We start from the raw sequence: 24273 nt of genomic DNA on the forward strand, positions 1-24273 counted from the left end.
CACACCCAGTTGCTAGAGGATTAGGTTATAGCCTGAGATAGGACTTTTCTCTTTATGTACAATCCTGTAATTTCTTTGTTTTCACATGTGCCCTACACCAGCAAGAAAAACAGAGAAGCCCCACTAGCTTAGCAAAAGGCCTGAATCATCATTGCTTTGCACTATGTTGTCATTTACTCTTGTGAAATGTGGAAGTAAAATGCTACTTCTCTGACCCAATGGCATTTCACAACCCCTTTGCATTGTTTGAAACATGCCTGTGCAAGGTGCAGGGCAAAAGAGAATCAGGCTTTTAGTTTTGTTTCTGAGCCAGGTAGTCCCCCCCACCAGCTTGCAGCCATTTTGCACATCTCTAGCCTTCCATTCAAGATCTCAAAGTAATGTAGAGATGTTAGTGAACTTGTAATGTTGCTGGGAATGGGTCATTATCATCAGGAATGATATGAGGAAACAGGCCAAAGCCCCACATCCTCAAAGGTATTTAAGTATCCGCTCATTGAAATCAATGGGAATTAGGTGCCTAACTATCATTAAGTATCTGGGGCAAAGTGATTAAGGGTCTGATTTCACAGGGTCTAAGCTCCTGCAGCTCCCATTGATTTGACCTGGAGTTGTGAGTGCTCAGCACTTCTGAGAATCAGGTTTTAAGGCCCTGATACTGCAAATACTTATGCAGGTTCTTAACTTTCCTACTCTGAGTAGTCCCACTGAAAGGAAGAGGTCACCCAGCAAGTCAGTGACAGAGCTGGTGGTAGCATCTAGCTCTCCAACTTCCTAGTCCTGTGGTCTAACCACAAGTTTACATCGCCTCCTGTCAAGATAGCCTCATAGTCATCTGTTCTCTTTTCCATTATTACTAATTATTAAACTTTTATATTGTGATAACACCTAGAAAGCAATCATGTCAGGGCTCCATTGAGCTAGGCACTGTATAAATATATAGTAAAATGACAGTTCCTGTCCCAAAGAGCTTAAAAGACCGAACAGGTAGGTCAGGGATGGCAGAAATGGGATAACATAGATAATAGGAGGCATGCAATACTTAGCCAGTCAGTAATCACAAATTGCCACCTGCCCAGCCCATCTAATCCCATCTCTTACAAGTGGGTAGCAGTAGAATTTCACATGCTTTAGGGTTTTAAGCATAATGACTGTTTTTTCTGTGATTAGATGGCCAAACCATTGAGAACTTCATGTACTGATGAAAGGCTCTTGCCAACCTAGTGTAAATGATGAATTATGAGTGCAAAATGAGATAGATTGGAGTGGAATGAGGTTGATTTAAAACCAGGAGATAGTCAAGATATACATTTTGGATCCATTTTCTTTGCCGTCTGGATTCTGAGCCTTAGGAGGCACTCATGTAACATTTTCAGGCTTTTCAATGCAGCAGCGGTTCCCAAGCTCCACCATGTTGCATATCACCAACATTAAACGCCACCACCTGTAGTACCACCACCAATTCTGATCATGGGGCTGGAAGTTCAGGAAGTGGCCGGCCAAGGAACTAAGCTGCCCGATGGCCAGTTGCCAAGATAGCTTAGGCGGAGCATCGGCAGCAGCTTAGTCTGAAGTTCTGCTGCCAATGCGCCACTTAAGCTACTTGGCAACTGGACGGGCAGCTTAGATGCGTACCACTGGTGGTACACATACCACAGTTTAGGAACCCCTGCAATACAGTCACAAGGGAAGGAGACTAAGCTTTCATTTTAAAAAGTGAGATTCTCACAAAATCACTTGACAGCTAGAGTGGGGGCTTTAAAAAAAACCATTCCTTATTGCAAGGTTCGTGATACAATCGTGGGAGTCGGCAGCTCTGTAAATTAATATCTTTTAAAAAGCTCTGTGGCAAATTATTAAGCAATGAACTTTGGGCTTTGCAGGACCAACAGTACATAATCGTATTTAGCTTGGCATGACTTGGCAACACAAAGTGATAATAGCATGTGAATCATGCCGCTGCTTACAGAGATCCTTGATTCAGTTTCATTGGATGGTGTAAAACATAGAATTAAATGGAAGCTGGTCAAGTACGGTTTCACATAATTACATGTTAACTTCAACAGAGCTAGACCAGTTTACAAAACAGCTGAGGACCTGGCCCACTATGCTCTAATCTACTATTGTGGTGGGGAGCGGGGAGACGACAACAAATATTTAACGTGCTTTAAAATGTTTTACTTAATGAAATGCCTTTATTTTTTATCATTTCATCTAACCAGAAGTACAAAGGAGACTTGAGTCCGAGGGGAATTGGCCCTGCCAGCCCTACAAACAGGCTTCCTGCTAGCTATGCTGGTGATAAATGGGGAAGTGAAATGTTAGCCGGGAACTCTCCTCACACTGCCAAAGAACGTAGGTGCATAGTATTACAGCACTTCCTGTTCACTACAACTCAGACATGCGATATTGTATCACAGTACACAGTCCAAAAAACTTGGCACTGCAGTTCTGGAACTTAGATTTAACTGCGAATGTGCCTTCCTTGTTCGCATTTGGTTTTAGTGGCGTTCATCATTTACTTTTAGAAAACTGTTCATCTGCTTACTAGTTTTCTTTAGTCACTGTGTATACGTGTCTAAATTCATATTTAAATACCTGAAATGACATAGGCACAGAAAATTGAGGAAGATCTTCTCCCCCACTCTGGCCTCTTTATGCCACATAAAAAGGGGCAGTGTTGCATACAGGGGCTGTAAGAGCTGTGGTTCTGGCCAGGGGAGGAGTCCTCCAGTGTAGTCACTATGGAGAACAGCCGTGAAGCTGCTTTCCAACACTCCCTTCACAAACCCTGGTCTAGGGGGCATGCCGTGGTTGGGGCCACAAGAGACCTGAGGAGGTGGGACACAGCACTGTGTCGATTCCAGGCTGTGCTGTGGTCCAGGCTGCTGTAACTTACACATGCCCCCAGGGCTGTCCGAACTACATTGTAGGCCCACCGGAGCCCAGAATCAGGAGAGCACAAAGATGACTTAAAACCACCTTAGCCTCTCCTCCCCCTGGGCTTCAAGGTATGTGCTGCACCATCTCATTCCCCCTGTGTTTACGTGCCTAATTAATGCCCATTCAGGCACCTCTTATATTATGGAGCAACCATATTTGCCACCCACAACCTTTTTCTTTAACCTATTCTCAGCTGTACAAAAACTGTAGTACAGTGCTCAGCACACCCCAATGCATTCTGTGTGTGATTATTGCAAAATAACCAGCCACTCATTCTTTAATTGTCACATATTTACAATGTTATAACTTTAGAAGCATGCTGGACATCTGGCTCCAAAAGGAATCACCCAGGCCCCTGGGCAGGATGTTACCTACCATTGTTTCAGAAGAACCCTAGCAATATCTCCCTAGAGGTGTGTCCATATAGCAGCTGGGAGCTTGCTTTCCAGTGCAGGATGACAGATGTGCTAGTTCTGTTCAAGCTAGTGCGCTAAAAATAGCAGTGTGGTCACCGTGACACAGGGCGGTGGCTCAGATGGCTAGTGATGCTGACCATGTGCTATAAAAAAGTCTGTGAAACACATGAAATTCACACTTACTGACATTTTTTCACTTGCAGTCAAAGAAAAAACAAAACAAAACAAAACAAAAAAACCCTGAGAGATGCAGATGTGAATGAGCAAATTATCTCACACAGGAAGGGCTCAGAGTGCATGGGGTCCAGAGGAGTGAGGCATCAGCTTGGAGACAGTTGGAGTGCAGAGCAGAGGACTGAGGGATGCAATGGAGAGAAGGGAAATGACAACACATTGGCTTGCGAAAAAGGGAGCCAGCTCTCTCAAAGAAGCCAGTGCTGTCTGCTTGAAGGACAGGAATGGCCAGATCCCCCTTCTCAATTCTTTTCCTTTTCTTCCGGCTGCTGATCTAGCCTACACTGCAATTTTCCTTGTTTCTGCAGCCTACAGGGAACCGAACCATAGGCTGCTGGGGAGAAAGCATTTTAAAATGCTCAAAAATGTAAGAGAAAGGGGAATCTGTCCCCTCTTCACTAAGCTACTGGAGAAGGCTGTCATATTAACTAGAGCTATTTAAAAAGAATGAACAGATTACACTAAAATTTCCCCTCATTTTTTGTCAAAAATCAGAATTTTTCACCAAGCATTTTTCAGTTATAGTTTCCCAGCTAGCTTTTCTATTAGTAAAGTAAAGCTCCAACCAATTAAAAGTGAGGTGGTTTACAGTATGGGTTAACTTTTCTCACACCTTACAAATCATAGTTTGATAAATATTGCCCATTAGAATACATGTTTATTAAATTAAATGTAATAATTCCCCATAAAGTTTGCCATTTTGCACAATGAAAGAACAGTTTCTCCCCAACTGGAAATTTATACAGCTTTAATAATGATAATCATCTTGTGAACCAGAAATCCCACCACAACAGTTCATTTCAATGAGAACTAAATACACAATAATTCAACTATTGCCACGCTGTAAAAGAGACAGATCCCTCAGGTATTGTTAGAGATAGGTAAGATACAGGATGAGGGTTTTACCCTCTGTCCATGTGTCATTACTGTCCAGTCCTGATAATGGTGGCTAATAGCTACATAACACAATGCCAGCTCTGCTGTCTGTCTCCTTTCTCTCAGGATCACAAACAACTATTCCAAGATTCTCCAATTAGTCCTGTTGTAGATGCTTTAGAACTTAAGCTAGGATCTTGCATTGCAGGACTCATGGTATCATGCACACAATACCTGCACACAATCACTCACTCATCTTAGAAGCAAGTCACTCCCTGACTAATCCTCAGTTAGCTTTTTGAAAACTAAAACCAGCCTAAAACTTTGCTTCAAGGACTTGTGTCTGGTTGTTATTTTGCATTCCCTCCATCTGAAGAGGTATTATGGAAATACAGCATTCAAAAGCTTGAAAGGAGGTTATCAGACTTTAAAAGCTGAAAAAGGAATCTGAAAAGATGGGTGCTAGCTTTGGGACCTGTGAGAGAACCCTATAGTTTGTTCAGCGTGTCTAACATGCTTCTAAAGTGATGGCACATCAAATTTTTCCTTTACAGATTGTTTCTGAAGGAAGTTTCATGGTCAAAATGTCATGGCACACCCATCTAGCAAAGCACTTAAGCACATTCTTTAAAGTTAACCACGTGATTAAGCTTTCCCAATTTCCTATCTTGAGCATGTATTTTTACAGAGTTAATAGAGCTGCAGAGCCAAATTCTGCCTTTATTTATATCTCAGACAACCCCATTGATTTCCCACTGGTTGTAACTTAGGACAGAATTTCACCCCTGGTCTCTAATTTGTCACCTGAAAGCATGCTCCATTTTCCAGAACTTATCCATCATATGGATGAGGTGAATGATGAGCTGCTGAAGAAGATCACAAATAGTAAAGTTCAGCTTCCTCAGAGAAACTTTAAGGTGGAGAAGACTCAGCAAGTTCTCGTGCCCCTGACATTTGAGTCAAGCGCTGAAGAGGTCAAAGCGTGGCTGGAAGCAAATTCATTCAGCAAAAGGTAAATCTGCACAGCTGCTATGTGAGATGCTAAGCCTTCATTGAAAAGGGGGCGAGGGGAGGCTTTTGACATGTTTATTGGATTACAGGGTGCTTATATTTTTTTAATTTATAAAGCCTGGGAGCAAGTGACAGTTCTGCCGTGCTCCTAATAGAGCGTGCACAGCCAGTACAGAATCCAGACTTACTCCCTTCTTCCCGGGGTGTAACACAATGTAACGCAAATTACAGGCAGCATCTTCTCCCCAGGCATATCTACACTGAAAGTTCCTCCCTGAGGACTGTTCAATCCCTACAACACCTCTTCAGGGGAACACTCACACCTTCCTTATATTCAAGGTGGAATGAACAAGCCACCTATGGTTAGCAGGACCCAGTTAGCATCTCCCAATAAGATCAACCCCTGATGTCAAGGTTAGTTCACAGGAAAACATCTTATTGCTGAGAATCCCAAAGCACTTTACAAAAGTAGGTATTTTGCAGATGGGAACATTGGGACACCGAAAGGCCATGGGCCAGATTTTTAAAGGTATCTGTTTCATATCAATAGGAGTTAGGTGCTTAGGCACTTCTTGAAAATCTCACTAGATCCTATCTATAACTTTAGGCACCTAAGTACCTTTAAAAGCCTGGTCCTAACTGATTTGCTCAAGACTGCAGAGGGAGTCAGCATGTGAACTGGGATTAGAACTCATGAATTCCTGGATCCCATGTCTGCGCTGTAATTTCTAAACACCTCTTACCTAGAGATTATAATTAACTATATAATAACTAAATAGGGCTGCTAACCTTTCATAATATTATTAAATATATATGGAGGTATGGACCTAATCTCAAGAGTTGACTGCTCATTGAGTGGACAATACCCTAGTACGGCAAATCTTCATTGACTTCTCCTTCCCATTTTTCTCCTTCTTCTGAACCATTTGTATCACATGGATTTCACTACTTGTGTTTTTCTAGCACTGTGGACCATCTTGGCATACTTACTGGGGCCCAGCTTTTCTCTCTGAACAAGGAGGAATTGAAGAAAGTGTGTTACGAAGGAGCCAGGGTTTACAGTAAAATCACAGTGCAAAAATCTTTCCTGGAGGTAAGAAGTTTTCCCACAAAATCATATTAGTGTGTAATCCAGTGGCCCAAAATACTAGCAAGCTCTATTAAACAGGTATTTTAAGAAACACAATTATATTAACCAAGCTAAGAGGCGTGTTGAGAACTCATTTTAGCATAAAAGCAATACAAATCTTGTGAAAACTACAAGAAACATTGGGCCAGATCCTCAACTGGTGCAAAGCAACCTAGTTCAGTGGAAGACACTGGCCTATTAACTTACACCCTATCTCTTTGAAAGCAGTACTACTTTAAAAACATTCTGTATCACTTATTTAGCTTAAACTGTAAGCCATTTTTTGAGGTTCAAACTCTTTATGTTTTGTCTCCATTTCAGAAAAGTGGAGGGGAGTCAGAGCTTCAAGGAATTATGAAACGTCGCCATGAGAAGAGTGATTCTGCTATTTAAAGTTCTATCTGCTTTTTTCAACTATTAGTCATAGTAGTGCAGAAAAAGGGAATAACAGTTATGATCCCCAATCAAGAGGAAAGACTACAGAGACCATCACCTAGCAGTGTAATTGCCATCAAACTGACAATGTCTTGAACACTGTTGATAAGGAGGATTCTCATTCACAAAGATGCTATCATGTTGGGAGAGAAGTTTTAGTATTGCATGAAATATTATTTTTATATCTATATATTTTATACAGAAATGTTATGTGCATGCAGTCCAGAGCAGGATCTGAATTCATGGGATTCTAAATGTACGAAGAAAGGCTGGATTCAAGTTTTTAAAAAATACCCAGAACCCCATAATATACTGCTATATGGCCCTACATTGATCTGATAAAGCTCTAAAAAAAAGCTAGAAATAATGCTCAAACAAAGGACTGCTTGAATGCTTAGTTTCTGCACCATAAAAACTAGAACTTTTTTTCCTTGTTTTTTTCTTGTCTGTGGCAGACACGCTAAGCAAAAGTATCTTGTGTTTCCCTGTTCATGAAGGCCCAGCAGCAGCAAAGTTTCCTCCCTCTTTTCTACCTCCGTACCCCTCTCAAACCTTAAATATTTTAAACAAGGGCTGGGCCTGTCAGTACCTGAAGATGAAATTATAATAGTGTGTAACAGATTTCAGGGTTGGGTCACCTTGTTTAAATATACATACAATGCTACTGCTTTCTTCCAGGGGTAGGGGATGTTTTAATTAAACTCTAAAGAGAAGTGAGTAATAACCTGAAATTATTTGAATTTGCTAATTGGGAAGCAATGTCCAACTACATTCACCCACACAATAGCTATCAGTGGATAGGACCCAGTGCGACTACGCAGCAGTTTGATTTGGTTTTGATCCCTGACTGGCAAACCACAGTGTTGTCAAACCCAAAACTTCAACAATCAGAAGATAAACCCATAAAACTTACTCCCAACCTGAAACACACACAACCATTCCTAATGCATGCAGCACTATGCCCTGCTTAAATAATATATATAACAGAGTTGCAATTAGCAATCTGACACAAGTAATAAACATCTAGGAAGTTAAATGTAAGTTTGTTAGTTCTTTACTTCCTGTTTTTCCTAATGCTGTTAAATATCTAGATAGCACTGATGATTTATATATAACTATGAAGACAAGGTCCCTGCCCAAAGTAACATATAATCAAGTAATTGTGCAGTGATAATTTATTCACATTTTAAAAATTAGACCAAGTATAAAATATATTTCCTGGGTTTTAGCATGCACAGTGAAATTGGCACATTTCGAGTCGACAGGATATATGTACATCTTTTCTTGAATTTTTCACAAACCTGATAGAGTGGGAAGGGCAAATAAATGTACAGGTACTACTCATTGTCTGAGATGGTAGTAATAAGATTGGAGTAACTTTAATCTGTTCTCTCCTTTATCCATGTTAACTTTGATTAATGTTAATGGAAATTGTGGCCCTGATCGTGCAAAGACTTACACTTGTGTTTACTTTACACACATTAATTCAGTGGAGTACTCTCAGTGCATTAAGATAAGCACACACATAAGCCTTTGTAGAAATGGAGCCCATGCATGTATATTTAATCAAATAAAGCATGATTCATCATACAGAACTGTATGCATCTGTAAATGGAGAAGTAGGTGGGGGAGTTGGTTTCTACATTAAAGAACACCAATGCATTATTTGTTTTTTTCTAAAATGTTTCTAATGATTTTTTTTTTAAATAAAGCCTTAGACAAAGCCATCATTAGCACCAGTGGAGCTAAAATGATGACACAGCAACAGTTAGGGAAAATCATCAGTGCACACAAGGCACTAGATCATGAGGATAATGTTCTTTTCACATCAGCACTTACTTGCCAAGGTAGCTAGAACTTGAAAAGGGCACTAGTTTGGCTCAGGGAGGAATGAAGGAGATCATCCTTCTGGAGCTTTTCACTGGGGTAGAGGGAAAGCAAGCATTAATACTGGAAAATAATAATGGTGGCATAAGAATGTCAGGCTAAATTAATTTTAAAAAAACCAAAAGGCGAGTTAAGCAATAACACACCATTTTTGTCTTTATGTATAAAGGAAACAAAATTGCCCACGATTTGGCATTTGGATTTACATTAGCAATCCATTCAACAGTTCTGTAAAGAATTGTTGCCAAAGCTGGGAGCCAAGAGAGCATCTATTAAAATATGCGCGTTAGTAAACCTCATCATAGATTTAGTTTCCATATAAATGACCTATGCATCAGATATATTTGTATCGTCTGCAAATAAAACTATAATGTACATGAATGTAACTGAGCTATCTAAGGATAAAATGATATAACCATGTGCTGTTTAAGATTTATTAAAATAGTTTAGTTATACTTATAACTCCTTCTCTTTTTTAATTGGATATGAGTTAAAACAAGAGAATTTGGTAGCAGATAACAGTGGCTGATTTTTCAAATGTTTTGTTGCAGACAGCCTGTCAATGTACAGAAACAGTAGAGCTGCAGTAGCCTGTTTCTTCTTGTTTGTCAGCAAGTAATGTCCAAAAGAGAGACCACTACAGCATAACGATCATTCAAAACTAGTTTTGAAAGAGCCCAAACATTGGGAAAATTAGGATCTGGATCCAAACTTCATATTCTTTGATACTTTGAGGAAGGAACCTCTCTCACCTCTGGGAGAGGCAATTTGGAGAGTATATCTGTATTTGCAAGTGCATGGCTCTCCTATACTGCATTTCATACAAGCAGGCTGACCCTAAATATACCCAAACCGAGAGGTGCACAGCAGCCAATGGAGGTATCCCTGTACCGAGCCCACAGATCTTAAGAAATGACAAGGAGGATGTGGTCAATAAGGAATATATTTTCCTACCAATAATCATGAAATATGAGAATCCCAAAACACTAAAACTAATGCTTCTTTCACCAATATCTTGTGTGTGTCTTGGACAAGGAGTGGGAGTTTTATGCAGTGGAATACTCTGACACATCAGGCAGATTATGGGAAATCACTGCCACAGCTCTCCCAGATGAGGCATTACAAGACAAATCAGGGGACAGTTATGATCAAAATATCTAAGATTGGCTATGGTGTCTATCTGTTTTGGTGTCTATTTGTTTTTGTCAACAGGCTGTGGAACATTCCCAGCACATTTTTCTATTAAACTATTCAAGGAGCACAACACTGTGAACAGGTCCTTTAGCATCTAACAGAGAGTAGCAACATATCTAAAAATGGGCGAGTTTTGTTAAAATTAATGGGCACATTGACTATAGCTGCCACTTTTTTTGGAGGGGTGCAATGCCCCCAGAATGGTTCAGTGCATGGTGCCGAGGAATCCATGAGCAGGGCAAATACATCCCGTTTGTAAGATTCTACGCAGGATCACCACTTTGCTTAACTCCCCATCACAGGGATATATTTATAATGAAAACAATATTAAGATTTAGAGGGGTAGCCGTGTTAGTCTGTATATACAAAAACAACGAGTCCTGTAGCACTTTAAAGACTAACACATTTAATTTCTGCAGACATAAGCTTTCGTGGGCTGTAACCCACTTCGTCAGATGTAAGGAATAGAAATCAAGTAGGGGGGTATATATATATACATCTAAGGATAAAGGAACAACAATGGGGAAGCGAAGTCCATTCAGGTAGAGTAGTTGAGGCCTAATCACAATCATTGATTAGGAGATGAGAATGTGTGAGCAGTGACAATTACTTCTTGTAATGAGATAACCATTCCAAGTCCCTATTTATACCCAGTTTGATTGTGTCAAGTTTGCAAATGAGTTCCAATTCTACAGTCTCTCTTTGAAGTCTGTTTTTGAAGTTTTTTTGAAGAAGTATAGCAACTTTCAAGTCAGTTACAGAGTGTGCTGGGAGATTGAAGTGTTCTCCGACTGGTTTATGGATGTTACCATTTTTTGTCTGATTTGTGTCCATTCATTCTTTTGCACAGTGACAGTCCGGTTTGGCCAATGTACATGGCAGAGGGGCATTGCTGGCACATGATGGCATATATTACATTAGTAGACATGCAGGTGAATGAGCTCATGGTGTGGCTGAGATGGTTAGGACCTGTGATGGTGTCACTAGAGTCGATGTGTGGGCAGAGCTGGCAAGGGGGTTTGTTGCAGGGATATGTACCTGGTTTGGTATTCTTGTATGGTGTACGGTTGCTGGTGAGTATTTTTTTCAGGTTGGGAGGCTGTCTGTAAGCAAAGATAGATCTGCCTCCCACAGCTTAAGCGAGTGAGGGATCATCTGCTAGGATAGGTTGTAGATCATTAATGATGTGTTGGAGAGATTTTAGTTGTGGGCTGTAGGTGATGGCCAGATATTAAGATTATTGACAAACAGAGATTCAAGTGATTGTCAGAATATTGGAAACAAATGGTTACCTATAAAACAAAATCATAACACGCTTCCTAGAGACACAACTTGACTAACAAGCTACCCTCCTGTCTTAAGATACTGATCTTACCCAAACTTCTTTCCGGCATTTTCAACCAAAACTGGCTGAGATCCCCTCCACCATGAAGTAAATTTACAGACTTTTTAATTCCTCCGTGAAGGATGACAGGGATATCTTCTTTGTCCCCCAGTACATGAAACCTTTGATGTGCACCTCAAGATAGGGTTATCTCCCCCACCCTACTAGTTAGTTCCTCCTCTTACTGATTCCTCTTTGAAGTGTCCCCAAGCCTTCATTAGCATTCAGTTCAGACTGGTGCCAGGAGCCTCACTGTGAAACATATAATTCTGAATTTCCACATCAACAACATTCAGTGTGAGCTGGACCTTCCTTGTCTGACAGAAAACCTGATTGTCACTGTTTCTGGTGACTTGGCTCTAGCCACAGCCCCGCCCTTAACATAATTTCCAGGGTAGATACATCACTGCTCTCACACCATCTGCAGAAAGTGCTTTTAAGCTAGTCACCCCTGCCATTTATTGAGGCCTCACATGGCACTCCCTAGAAAAGCAGAACATACAGCCCCGACTCAGGACAGCCCTGGAAGCCATGGGCACGCCAACCAGCCAGTGCTTTCTAGGTGGTGCCCAGTCACCCTGGCACACATGGGTGGGGCTCTTTCCCCTCATGAAGGTGAGATCTGCTTCATCCTCCCCTGAGGTCTTGCTGCTTGCCCTGCCTCCCCAACAAGAGAGAAGCTACCCTCCTGCAGAGGCAGAGTCCCCTCCTCGGTGACAGGTGATCAGTCAGGGCCCTCATGCCAGAGGTTCTCAAAAAACTTTTGCTGGGACCCCCTTTAAAAATATTTCAAACTATGATGACCCCCCCGGCCACAAGTGATGCCCCCGGCCACACCAAGCCACCCTTACCAGCATGGACGGGGGCTGCGGTCCCCCCGACCCTGAGAGGTCACAACCCCCCCCCCCCTCCGAGACTCCCTAAACCCTGCCTAACACCTGATGCCCACAGACTGCACCCACGACTGGAACGCTCCGGAAGCAGTGAGCACACGCCACCGCACCTACCCACCCAATCAGACTCCGTCTTCCCTTCCCCGTCCTCCTGATTGGCTACCTCGATCTCGTCTGGCTGTTGATGGACAGTCGTCGTCGCCGCTGCCACCACCTCCTCCTCCCCCCCCCACGGCCGTGATTGGCTGTCACGGAGGAGGCGACACAGGAACTTGGCGTCGCTTCTTCTGCCCTCCGCCGATGGGGGCAGGGCGGAACCCCTGCCCCGCCCCTCCATTCCCCTCCCCCCTCCGGCCGGCGCTGCTGTACGTCGGTTGCGGTGAGCGCGCGAGCTGGGTGCCTGTTGCTTGGCGCGTATATAAAGGGTCTCCGGGCTAGCGCGCCCCTAACGGATTATGTCAGTGTCCCCCGTCAAGCGGCCGAAGATGGAGTCGGCGCTGGAGCAGCTCAAGCAGCACACCACGGTGGTGGCCGACACCGGCGACTTCCACGGTGAGACCACACCCCGCCCTCGCGAGGCATGGGGGGGGAGGGGCGGCCCGTTACCGTAACCCCCAGTAGGGCAGCGAGTGAGCCTGGGCCTTGTCCCACTCACGTGGCTGCTCCCCCCCCCTTTCAGGGACAGTGGGCGAGTCCTTCCCCCCCGCCTCACGCGCTGGGCGATGGGGAGGGAACCATTGGGGAGGGGGGGAGTTCGTAGTGTTGACCCCGGCTGTCTTTGGTGGTGCGGTCTGGCGGGAAGGCTGCTCCGGGGGGGGGGGGGGGTCTGAGCGCGGGGGAGGGGCGGAGCGGGCGCGTGGGTTCTCCGGCCTCGCTGCGAGCGCCCCCCTCTGCTGGGGCCACGCCCCCTCACCCCGCAGGCAGGCGGTCGGGGACCCGCTCCTTCCTCCGCGGCCGCGCCCTGCGGGTCCTTCCTTCGCCCTTTGTCCAGGGAAGGGGGGGGCGGGGCTGCCTCAGCGCCTCCATCCCCCTCCCGCAGTAAACTAACCTGATGTACTCCGCTTGCGGGGGGGGGGGGTCTCCGCATGAAACGGCGAGGAAGGGGGGGGCCGGGTCTGGGGCGCCACAGCAGGGCATGGGGCACGGGGGGGGGGAGGCCTGGCAGGCGGAGGCCTGTTTTGTTTTCAAGGGCCTGTTTGCAAGGGGAAGCAAGCTCTGGCCACTGACTAGTGCTAGCCCCTGCCTCGCCTCGCCTCCCTGTGTGGTGCAGCATGAGCAGCCCTTGACCTGCGGGATCCTAGCGGGTGGGATCAGTGTGGCTCACATTCATTAACATTCTCCTTCGGGTTAAATGAGCAAAATAGAAATGCAACACCGTGACCCAGAGTATAGTGAGAGCGAAGTATTGAGTGGGAATCATCTGGTCCCAGAGGGAAGGGAAGACTTTGTTTTGGTCTAAATTGTAATCTGCTTGAACCCAACCTTGTGATAAAAAGAAACGCCTTTGTTAAACTTTGCTAGCAGTTCCTTGCCTAAAGCTGTTTTGTAACTTGTGGGCTCTTATGAAAGATTGAAATGTCCCAGTTGCTTAATATGGGGCAGCACCAGTAGATGGGTGGTGAGTTTGCAGATGAAGAGAGGATAAGAGTATGCTGCAGTGTAGTCAGTCTTGCAGGATATAGTGGGATCTTATGGTTATACTGCAGTTCAATTTGCTAATGTAGAGAAGAGTTGGACTCCACACACAAGAACACTGAACAAAGTTATATAAAGGCATCAGGAACTGAACGTCCATGAAGGAGGGATGGTAGTGTGGTGAAGGCCCAGTAGCAGGAATCAGACATTCATTAATACTAACTTTTCTACACACTTCCTTTGTGACTCACTTGGGGAAGTCAGCCTTCTTATGATTCAGTTACTTCACCTATAAAATGAGGCTGTCTTATGCTGCTAATTAGTTTTGTAAAATAATTCCAGCTTTCTGGGTGGAAGGGGCTGTAGAAATCCAAAGTAATCATATGAAACTGAGCATGGCACTTGTGGGTACAAGTATATTACTGGAAATATATGGCCTCACAGCAGTAACGTGTAACGTGACTATTAAAAAAGTATGTTATAGGTATGACAGACCATGCAGTGACTTTTGAACTGGGATCTGAAAAGTTGTTTGTATTATTAAAATGGGTGGTTGTCTCAAGATTGTAGCTCTACTCTTCTAGTTATTGTTATCACCAGAACTCCTGAGTGGAGCTATTTTCTTTGCCTAGCTGCTTAGTTATCTTTAAATCGATGATGTAATAAATGCTAGCTCAGAACCCTTCACTTGTTTCCATCAACCAGAAAATTTTTATTCTTGTTTAAATTAAATGTACTCTTGTTTAAATGATCCATTGGGGAAACTAATGGCTCTTGGTACTTTAACATCCTAATTCTGATTCATGTTTCATCCTGATCAAATTTGCTTTTGGCAAACTGGATATAAGTTTATAAACCTGACTTATTTTTACATGACTGATTGTCTTCATTTCTCTTCAAAAATAAACAGCTGAGTACAATTTAACAACCTTCTGAGTGGCTTCTTGTATAGTTGTTCCCATCATGAAGCAAAACAGTTGAGAAGCAGAGAGGACTTAATATAAAAGGAATTTTGTTTACTTTGGCATGAAAATGAGTAAGCACTTTTGTTCCTCAATATAAAAAGGGTGGGGCTACATTTTTCTGTAGACTAGAGATCTTAAACACAAATGGTTATATGCTAAATCCTGTAGCAACATACAGTATACACAGTACATTTAAAATTGAGGATTTGCTTCCCCAACTTCAGTGAACTAGATGCAGGCTGTCCGTTAATAATGGTCTTGAATCATGTTTTAGTTGTGTCCAAAGGCCTTTAGGTATGGGAATCTCATACTTAACTTCTGTTAAGACCAAGAGTATAGTAGTTTTGGTATTTGGGTTTCATCTAAGATCCAGAAAAAGGTGAGAAACAAGTAATTGCTGGAGTTTAGTATCTGTGTCCCGAAGTCGAAAAGACATCCAAGTAAATACACTTTAAATTAATATTTAAGATGTACCTTTTAAGTCCTGATTTGGACTGATAGCTTCTAAGCATCTTAATTGACCCCAAGAGTAGGGCTCATACAGTAGAGAGAACCGTAGGGCAAAAGAGTGTAGAAAGAGCAACCACAGCAAGGTTCCTCCAGCATGAACTCAGAAGTGCTGAAGATAGCTGGGGGAGCAGATGCTGCTGATGGGAATGAGTTACTAAGGGTAAGTAAATACAAGCAGTGAACAATGGATACAAATGCCAGCAAGATACAGTAGAAGTTTGAGTGAGCATTGACTAACTTCATCCCTGAACAGAAAATGTGGAACAGGATCATAAGAATTTTGGGGGGAAAGCAACTACTGTGGAAATCACAGGGATTTTAAAGGAAAATTCCTTGGGTTATGATTTGGCCAGGACAAGTCCACACCCGGATCCTTGGACAGAGGTGATCATCAGGAGCCACATGAGAGCTTTAACTCCCACCATGGACATGCCACAATATCTTGGTTATGTCTAATTGTACAACAAACTTGAATGCATGTAAAATTCTGAACTGACTTAATTGTGTCTTGCACAAGCCGCAGACCTCACGGAAGATGTCCAGGTGCAATGGGGACAAAGGGCTTAACTCTCTCCTAGGCACTGGCTACCTCCTTGGGGCTTTCAAGTCAGTCTTAATCTTCGTACAAAGAAAAATCAATTGTCTCTACATATCTAGAAGAACTGAGCTGTGTCATGAGCCCTGGTGTATGACCCTTTATTTTACATTATTTATATGAATGCATGTTTTAAGTAACATGCATTATATCTCCAGATTTTTTTAATCTTCAGCACTATCAAGTATGGCTAGTGATGACCTTAACAGAAATTCTAGGAACTAATGTGTGAGGGCATGGGAATCCAAAACACTTATTATAGCCATGTCTACAGTAGGAAATACCTGTTGACGCTGAGCACTGTCTAGGTACACTTTGAATCAGTTCTGAACATAGTTTGTACTTGGCTACGTTTGCAGGTGCTTGGCTTTTGCAGTGCTTGGCACTGGTGTAGCTATTGCTGGCACCAGTATTTTTTTCCCCAAGAGCAGACAAATCTTATTGCACTATATAGTGGGGGGAAAACTGCTGGTCTGAGGAGCATAAGACCAGTCTAGTCCTGACCAGCAGTGTGCTTCCACTGAAACATTAAGCCCACTACCTCCCTTTTCTCCCTCTATAGAAATGTTGTGTTCCCAGCAAAAGTGAAGCACACCTGAAAAATGAAACTGTCCGCTGCTCTTGTTTGTGCAACAGTATAGATCAGTGTTCTTTTCTGCATAATTCTCCAGTCAGTCAACATTAAACAAGTGCTGTAGGAGTGAGCAGGCTTCACAAATCCCTATATAAACCTTTGCTGAAAACTTGTTCTGGAAGGCTGAAATGTAGCCCCTTACTATATGGAGCTAACTTTTGAACTCTACCTTCAACTGCGTTGACATAATTGACTGGAAAGTGCTGAATGACACTCTGCTTCTACAGGGAGAGGACACTGTAAAAGTCAGTCCTTCACATATACCTGGGTGACATATCAAGTGTCAGATGTTTGCTTTTTATCTTTAGGATAACTGGGTGTAGCGAACTTCAATAACAGAACATGGTGTGTGAGTGTGAGTGAGAGAGTCCTGTAAGATATTTTATCCCAGATGTATATTGCAAATACATAGTATGCTGAAGAGGATAAATGAGCTTTTAAACCACTTGCCCATCTTGGAGTTGCATTGTGATACATAGACGAATGAAAAACCAGAAAGAATAAGTTATTGGAAGGACCTCTGTTTGTGTAAGGTGAACATGTCCAGAGAACCAGGATCTTTACTTAAAGGAAGCTGCTAGGAAAGTATCTTTCTGTACAATGTTTCCAAACATATCTGTAAACATTAAGTAGAATTTTCTAAAATGAAATTTCCCCTTCTGGAGTGCAAAGTGTTCAGAAAAATGAATTGGTAATAAACTGTTCATAATTCTGACATTTAGCTCTTTCAGGATACCTTGCATCCTTTACAAACAGTTTAGATATGTTTGTTTGTTTACAAAGCTGTTTGAGTCAAACATTGCATGCCAGACTGCTCGCCTTCTCAGGCATGTGTTAGAACCAGAAAATGTACAGTAACAACCACTTTGTGGTAAACATCAAGTGTCATCTGAAATATAGTAACTATAGCATGCAGTATTAAAAGCTTAAAATAAGTTAGAATGCCTTCTGTAAGATGACCTAATTAGCACAGAGAAACTAAAGGCACAGAACCTAATTATTGAACTTACCTAGCAGAAGTAATTATTAGCCTTATTGCTTTCAGAACACAATGCAAAATTCATCTATTTGACATGGCTTTCATTCAGTAAGTTCCTTTCTCACATGTATATATCCACAAACAAAAACTCAATCTAAACAAGTAACTTGTCTCGATCTGCTGTGATGGAAGAAAGGGATTATCACTTCTAATTCTTTTGTGAGAAACTGATACCACAGTGATAGACACAGCAAGGACCTAGATAGGACAGATCAGTGTAGCTTCTACAGTGTCTTCACCAATGGTTTTTTCCTCTTTGGCAATGGTTGCGCTTAAGTACTGGATAAACCTTGCTTGATCTTGTCACTATAGCTTTGTCATCTTTGTATAGAGTGGGTGGCTAAATTTGCTGACCCTGAGCTGCATACAACAATCTTCAGAAGTTTGAGAGCCAGGGTGTGCCTGCTGGGCCTTGGGGCTTCTGCCCCATGGGGCATGCCTGCTGGGACATCTGCCCTGCTCCTGCTGAAGCCCCGAGCCCTGGCAGACATGCCCCATTGGGCAGAAGCCTTGAGCTCTGGCAGGTGCCATGGGGGAGCGGGGGCAGAAGCCCAAGACCTGACTCCCCACAGGGCATAAGCCTCTAGCCCCACCATTGGGCAGAGAAGTGTGTAGGGGGCTCTGCAAGCTGCAATTTAACTGTAAAAGCCGTGGTTCAGCCATCCCTGGTAGAAACCTTTTTGGTACCATTCCTGACTCAAGAAAACATAATTAAGCAGTAAAATCTATATCAGAATTGAGTTATGTTAACTGATTGGTCCTGCTACTGTACATCCCTGAGCAAAATACTTGATTAGTCAGGCTGGGTAACCTATTTTAAACTAGGAATCTTTATTTTTATAGCAATTGAGCAGTACAAGCCCCTGGATGCCACTACAAACCCATCCTTGATACTAGCTGCTGCTCAAATGCCAGCCTACCAGGAATTAGTGGAGGATGCTATTGAGTATGGAAAAAAACTTGGTGGGTAAGTAAGACCACTAATTTAATTAGTCTTACAGTTATGACAGCTGATGCCTTATGTAATTTGCAGTATTGTCCATGGTGTTCTAGGGGTTTTTTGTAACAAGCAAATGCATGAGTTTTGCTTCTGAACTTGGTCTAGAAGACAAGCTAACAATTTGTGGGTGAAGGGATGAAATCAACAAATCACCAAAGATGGTGACAGGTCACATGTGATAAGTGTGGGTTTTGTCCTCAGCACTATAAAGACTATCCCCAATGACTGGTTTCTGGTAATCATTATGGGTATGTATACACAACAAAGAAAAATACATGGCTGGCCTGTGCCAAGTGACTTGGGCTCATGGGGCTGTTTCATTGCTGTGTAGACTTGGTCTGGAGCCTGGGTCTCCAGGAGCCTGTGTGATAGGAGGGACCCACAGTGTCCTGGAGCTGGGACTTCAGCCTGATCCCAGAAGTCTACATAGCAATTAAACAGCCCCATAGTGTGAGCACAGGTCAGCTGTGGGTGTCTTGTTGCTGCATAGACATAGCCTATGAAAGAAAGTGGGTCATCTTTCTTATTCAGATCCCTTTTGAAGTGGCTTTGTAGGCTTGCACAAGGAAAGCATTCCATGAATAGGCAGCAGCATGGAAGAAAGCACAGGTGTTTATGGGATAAACAAATGAGGAGGAGAGGCATAGTACTGGTGAAACATAGATGGGACAAAAGACCAAAGTGGATAAATAGGGAATAGGAGAATTACTTAATGATTTAAAGACTTGAAGGGGGGAGGAGGTGAGAGGAGAGCTTCAAGGTACTAGCTAGTCTTTCACAAATTTCACTAATTACATTTTCATGATTTCAGGTCAGAAGATGAACAGGTCCAAAATGCTAGCGATAAACTTTTTGTGTTGTTTGGAGCAGAAATACTGAAGAGGATACCAGGTCGTGTGTCCACAGAAGTAGATGCAAGGTTCGTCTTTTCTGAAGCAGAATAAGATTTGTATCTTGTGTGCAGTTTGTAACCAAGATGTTCCTAACTTGCTGATCTTATAACAGTGAAATGTTCAGATCTTAAATTACTACCTTTTCTGTTTAATGGAACTGAAAAGTCTCAGTTTGCCTCTTTAGATATTTTCTGCATGCTAGACAAAACTAAGTGTGAAATAAGGTTAATTTTGAAAGCAATAGTAAATGGGGGGGGGGGGGTTCACCTTCAGCATAGTTGAGGCACAGACCACATTTGCAATCTGTCCCACTGGTCTTTCCCAAATGAGAAACTCAAGCTTCCAATTTACTTGATTTAAATTTAAGAGTTTAGTTGGCCTTTTTGCCTTTCTCCTATCAACTTATGAAATGGTACATTTTGGTGGTGGTTAACATGTGCATAGGGTAAGGCCTGTTAACTTCCTTGATTGTTTTCTACTTTTTCAGCATCTAAATTCTTTATAAAAATTAAAGCAATAATTTTTAATCCTTTAACTTTCCCTGAGAAATATACTTGGGTTTCTTGAACTCTGGGGCCACTTAACCGTAAAGAATGCTGTTTTATAACTGTTTAATGCTTTGAGTAGCTTTCTAACTACAGCCCCAAGTAGAAAAGCTATTATTGGGAGTTACATTTTAATACTGGGGGGATAGTTCTGGGTTATTATGGATAAATTGGAGAGACATTCTGATAGCCCTTATTACTCTGTGAAAGCATGAATCACTGTCTCCAGCTTCCACAGACTGATAATGGTAGAGACGGATCTGGGCTATAGATGCAAGACACCAAATGTTTGTAACCTGAATCAATGCCTTTCTTGTTTCAAAGATTGTCCTTCGATAAGGAAGGAATGATTAAGCGAGCTAAGCGCCTCATTGACCTTTATAAGGAAGCAGGAATTGCTAAAGATCGCATCCTCATAAAACTTTCATCAACATGGGAGGGGATCCAGGCAGGCAAGTAAGTTACTGTAGCTGGTATATTTATGTTAATTGGAATGTTTCTATGGCTGGTCATATACAGTTTTAAAAATCCTATCTGTGTTGGCACCAGTAAATTCAGTTGGGGGGGTTAAATCTAAAATGAGCAAGTCTTTTATTCTAAAGTTGTGGGACAAATGTACTCATACTAGTGCTAGATCATTGCTTTAGAGCTCAGTAATGTGCTGTAATTTATAAAGTTAAATCTGTCACTACTTAATTACTAAAGTTATTTAATTATTTGATTGTAGATGGGATAGAGAGGGTGAGGACAGGTGCCATTTTAAGATTTTTTTATTTTTTTTTTGGCAGGGTTCTAGAAGAGGAGTATGGGATTCATTGCAACATGACCCTACTCTTCTCCTTTGCTCAGGCAGTGGCTTGTGCTGAAGCTGGGGTCACCCTAATTTCCCCATTTGTAGGACGTATCCTGGATTGGCATGTTGCAAACACAGACAAGAAGACTTATGAGCCCTCAGAGGACCCAGGTAAGCTTGCCTCTCAGTGTAATTGAAAAAGATTACTACAAACAAAGTTATTTTGTTATGAACAAGACTCTATAAAATACAGTATTGGGTCTTAAGAAATTTCTCCATTCTTAATCTTTGCATTTTAAAACTCATCTTGAAAATCACTAGTGTTTTTCTTCATAGGGGTGAAGAGTGTCACTAAAATCTATAATTACTACAAAAAGTTTGGCTACAAAACTATTGTGATGGGTGCTTCATTCCGAAACATTGGGGAGATTAAAGCACTGACAGGCTGTGACTATCTTACCATTTCACCTAAGCTTCTGGGAGAGCTCAGTAAAGAGAACACCAAGCTAACTCCCACACTCAGTGCTAAAGATGGTAAGTCAGCTTTCTTCCTTTGTATAATAGACTTGCTCCATAATCCTGAGACTCCTCTTACCTAGTGAACATAGCTGATATATGGAAGAAGCCAGCTTTGGTAAGTGGTAGTATATAGCTTCTGCTTAAATTTAGTGCTTCTTACCTCCATACTTTTTTTGTTAAAGACTTGGCTGATCTACAAAAAAAACAATAATTGCCCTGAACTCTCTTCATGCCCATATTGGCCATCAGCTGTTCTTGTGGCACTGCTGTTGAGGGAATCCAGTTTTCTCCAAACTGATTAGTATACAACAATTTATATTAAGATTTTAGGTTCTTTTGAGTGCATTAGCCAGTAAGTAATCCAGATTAAAGTCAAGAAGACAGATTCTGTTTAAATAGACTGATGCTTCTGTAAAATGTCTTAGCAGAGATCAAGAAACTTCCATTCTTTCAAAACTAATGTTAATAGTCATCTGAAGGATTTCAAATGAGGCTAAAAGATCATGCACCTATACAACAGTGAATGTTTGAAACAAGTTTTTAAAAACTGGTCACTTGAAATGGTACTAAAGTGTTGCAACTTACTTGGTTTAGCAATGTTTTGCTGTAGTGGTTCTTGCATGTGTGTGTTCCTGGTAGCTGTACCGCTTTTGTTTTCCTTTCTCAGCTTTATAAACAAATCTTAAAATATAAAATTCAGAAGACTGGGAATTGTAGCTCATGATTGTCGCTGGATGCTACTTAAAAGGATCTGGCAGGCTTATCAGTTGAGCTTTTGTTAGGCATCTGCTGAATAATCAGAATCAATTGTTTAGTTTAATGTATTTACTTGAGTTCCTGCTTACTGCTACAGAATGTTTTGTACTGTGGGCTGAAAGCTTAATGCCATTAGGAACCAGATGCAAAAATGATAAACATGAATGTCCTAGCTTAACATTTAGACTAGCTGGCTTACTTTCCCTAAGGTAGAAGTTTAGAATCAGCAATACTTTCATTTACTCACCAAAATGTGGTCACACAATAAGTCTGACCACGTTGTTCTCAGCAGTATCTGGAAAAACACTTTAAACTTCTGCTAATGGGGAGGACTACATCAGGGTGTTAAGGAACTTTTTCGTTTTTGCATGGCAGTCTTGTATTTGAATTGAAGGATTTTTGCCTTTTGAGACAATCTATAAGATGTTCTATCTGTTACAACTCCCTTTGTGTAGCTCAGGCATGTAACCTTGAGAAGATCCACATAGATGAGAAGACATTCCGCTGGCAACATAATGAAGACCAAATGGCTGTGGAGAAATTATCAGATGGGATCAGGAAATTTGCTGCTGATGCAGTTAAATTGGAGAGAATGTTAAAGGTAATTACTGAACTTGTATGTGCCTATTTTCCAGACCCTTCAATGACCTCAGCTGACCCACAAGTGAGGTGTGGTACTGTCTTGATTTAAAGTAGTGTTTTATTCTGGTAGCTAGACTTGTATACAAACTATACTGGTTTTAATTTGCATTAGGTCCACATTCCTATGTGGAAAGATGGTTATGCTCTTAGCATATGAACACACACATTGGAATGAAGACACCAAGTATATGTAACTGTCTTTATACCTCAGGTGAGAACTGACTAATGCAAGATGTAAACAAACATGAATGTTGTCCAAGTGTGAAGCAGTATTTACACTGCTAGTTAATCAAGACTGCACTATTGTAAGCTGTGGGTCAGCAGGTGGCATTATGAGGAGTTTGGATGGCTGTCAAATTCCTGACATAGAATCTGAAAATTAAGTTTCCACCTCTCAAATCATTACTATTCTATATCTGGTTTTAACTTGCTCGTCAGTATCTGTCTGAAGAACAGTAAAACTCAGCACTTCCATGGTGTTTAGCTGTAAGTTTGACAGGCAATAAAGCAGGCTTATTCTTTACAGGCTACACCGAGAACAAATGTTGAATAAGTTGCCACTTTTTTATATAGTCTGAAAACTACCTTTAAATGCCAATTGAAATAATTAGGTGAATTAATAGCATTGTGACTACTAAATCTGCATGTGTATTTTAATTAATATATCTGCTGTAGACAGTGCTCATGATGACTGCATAATTACTATTGGACTGGCTTAGCCTGGTGTCAAAGCACTGCAGTTTCCAGACTTACTTAGGACACCTCTTGGAAATGCTAACTGCAATTATTCTTTTTCCTAGGAACGAATGTTCAGTACTAAAAATGGAAAGTAGACAAACCAAAGTTCCTGCTGAAGTGTGGAGACTGAGTGGATTATTAAAAAAACTGATGTACAAATATCTCCATGTAAAGTCTTATGCTATGTATGGATAGTTTTCTGTATTCCATGCTTTTTTATCAATTTGCAAAGGGACAATAGTTTCAATTTGTGTAGGATTTTTGTCAATGCATTAAAAATGATAGTATCTGTATAAGGCGTTTCAGTATCATGCTTTTGTTTAGATCAATATTTACACCTTGCTATACTCCTTGCTACCTATTTAAGTGAGGATCAATTTAATTGTAGTGAAAGAGACTGGCTTATCGCAAGTAACTAATGTTCTTAAACCCTTAAGTGTACCTCCAGATGAGATTAGGGAAACAAAGTATCTTGCTGTTGGGGTATTTACACAACCTCCAAAACCATGGTACCTATGTGACTGCCTTTCAAGTAAAACAAGTCTTTCTTCCTAGCCTGGAGTAGTAACTTAATGATCAGGTTTTTATCTATTGAGTCTGTATGGGA

General features: G+C 41.7%; 2 protein-coding genes across 3 annotated transcripts in view; both read left to right on the forward strand.

The window, feature by feature from the left end:
• The window catches only part of EPS8L2 (EPS8 signaling adaptor L2), a 102577-nt gene extending 93225 nt beyond the window's left edge, over window positions 1-9352 (forward strand). For both annotated transcript variants that reach the window (XM_067540529.1, XM_067540530.1), the window contains exons 18-21: window positions 2223-2355; window positions 5298-5481; window positions 6444-6573; window positions 6931-9352. In XM_067540529.1, the coding sequence (XP_067396630.1) occupies window positions 2223-2355; window positions 5298-5481; window positions 6444-6573; window positions 6931-7002 (519 nt within the window). In that variant the 3' untranslated portion in view covers window positions 7003-9352. The remainder of the gene's footprint in view (window positions 1-2222; window positions 2356-5297; window positions 5482-6443; window positions 6574-6930) is intronic.
• A 3407-nt stretch (window positions 9353-12759) lies between these two features.
• TALDO1 (transaldolase 1) lies at window positions 12760-23962 on the forward strand. Its single transcript, XM_067540531.1, has 8 exons — window positions 12760-12954; window positions 18624-18747; window positions 19592-19699; window positions 20543-20674; window positions 21007-21182; window positions 21348-21545; window positions 22742-22887; window positions 23729-23962. Exons 1-8 carry the CDS (start codon window positions 12858-12860, stop codon window positions 23759-23761), a joined length of 1014 nt encoding a protein of 337 aa, XP_067396632.1. The 5' UTR covers window positions 12760-12857; the 3' UTR covers window positions 23762-23962.
• The last annotated feature ends 311 nt before the right edge of the window (window positions 23963-24273 follow it).

This window comes from Emydura macquarii, unplaced genomic scaffold (assembly GCF_026122565.2).
Source record: "Emydura macquarii macquarii isolate MOO-44397 ecotype Brisbane River unplaced genomic scaffold, CSIRO-AGI_Emac_v2 contig_587, whole genome shotgun sequence".
NCBI classification, from domain to species: domain Eukaryota; kingdom Metazoa; phylum Chordata; order Testudines; family Chelidae; genus Emydura; species Emydura macquarii.

What these genes read in the sequence shown, in the direction of transcription:
- TALDO1 (XM_067540531.1), top strand. Translation starts at nt 12,858, where the DNA reads ATGTCAGTGTCCCCCGTCAAGCGGCCGAAGATGGAGTCGGCGCTGGAG. An exon ending in CGACACCGGCGACTTCCACG is followed by an intron (nt 12,955 to 18,623) that starts GTGAGACCACAC and finishes TTATTTTTATAG; the next exon opens with CAATTGAGCAGTACAAGCCC. An exon ending in GAGGGGATCCAGGCAGGCAA is followed by an intron (nt 20,675 to 21,006) that starts GTAAGTTACTGT and finishes TTTTTTTGGCAG; the next exon opens with GGTTCTAGAAGAGGAGTATG.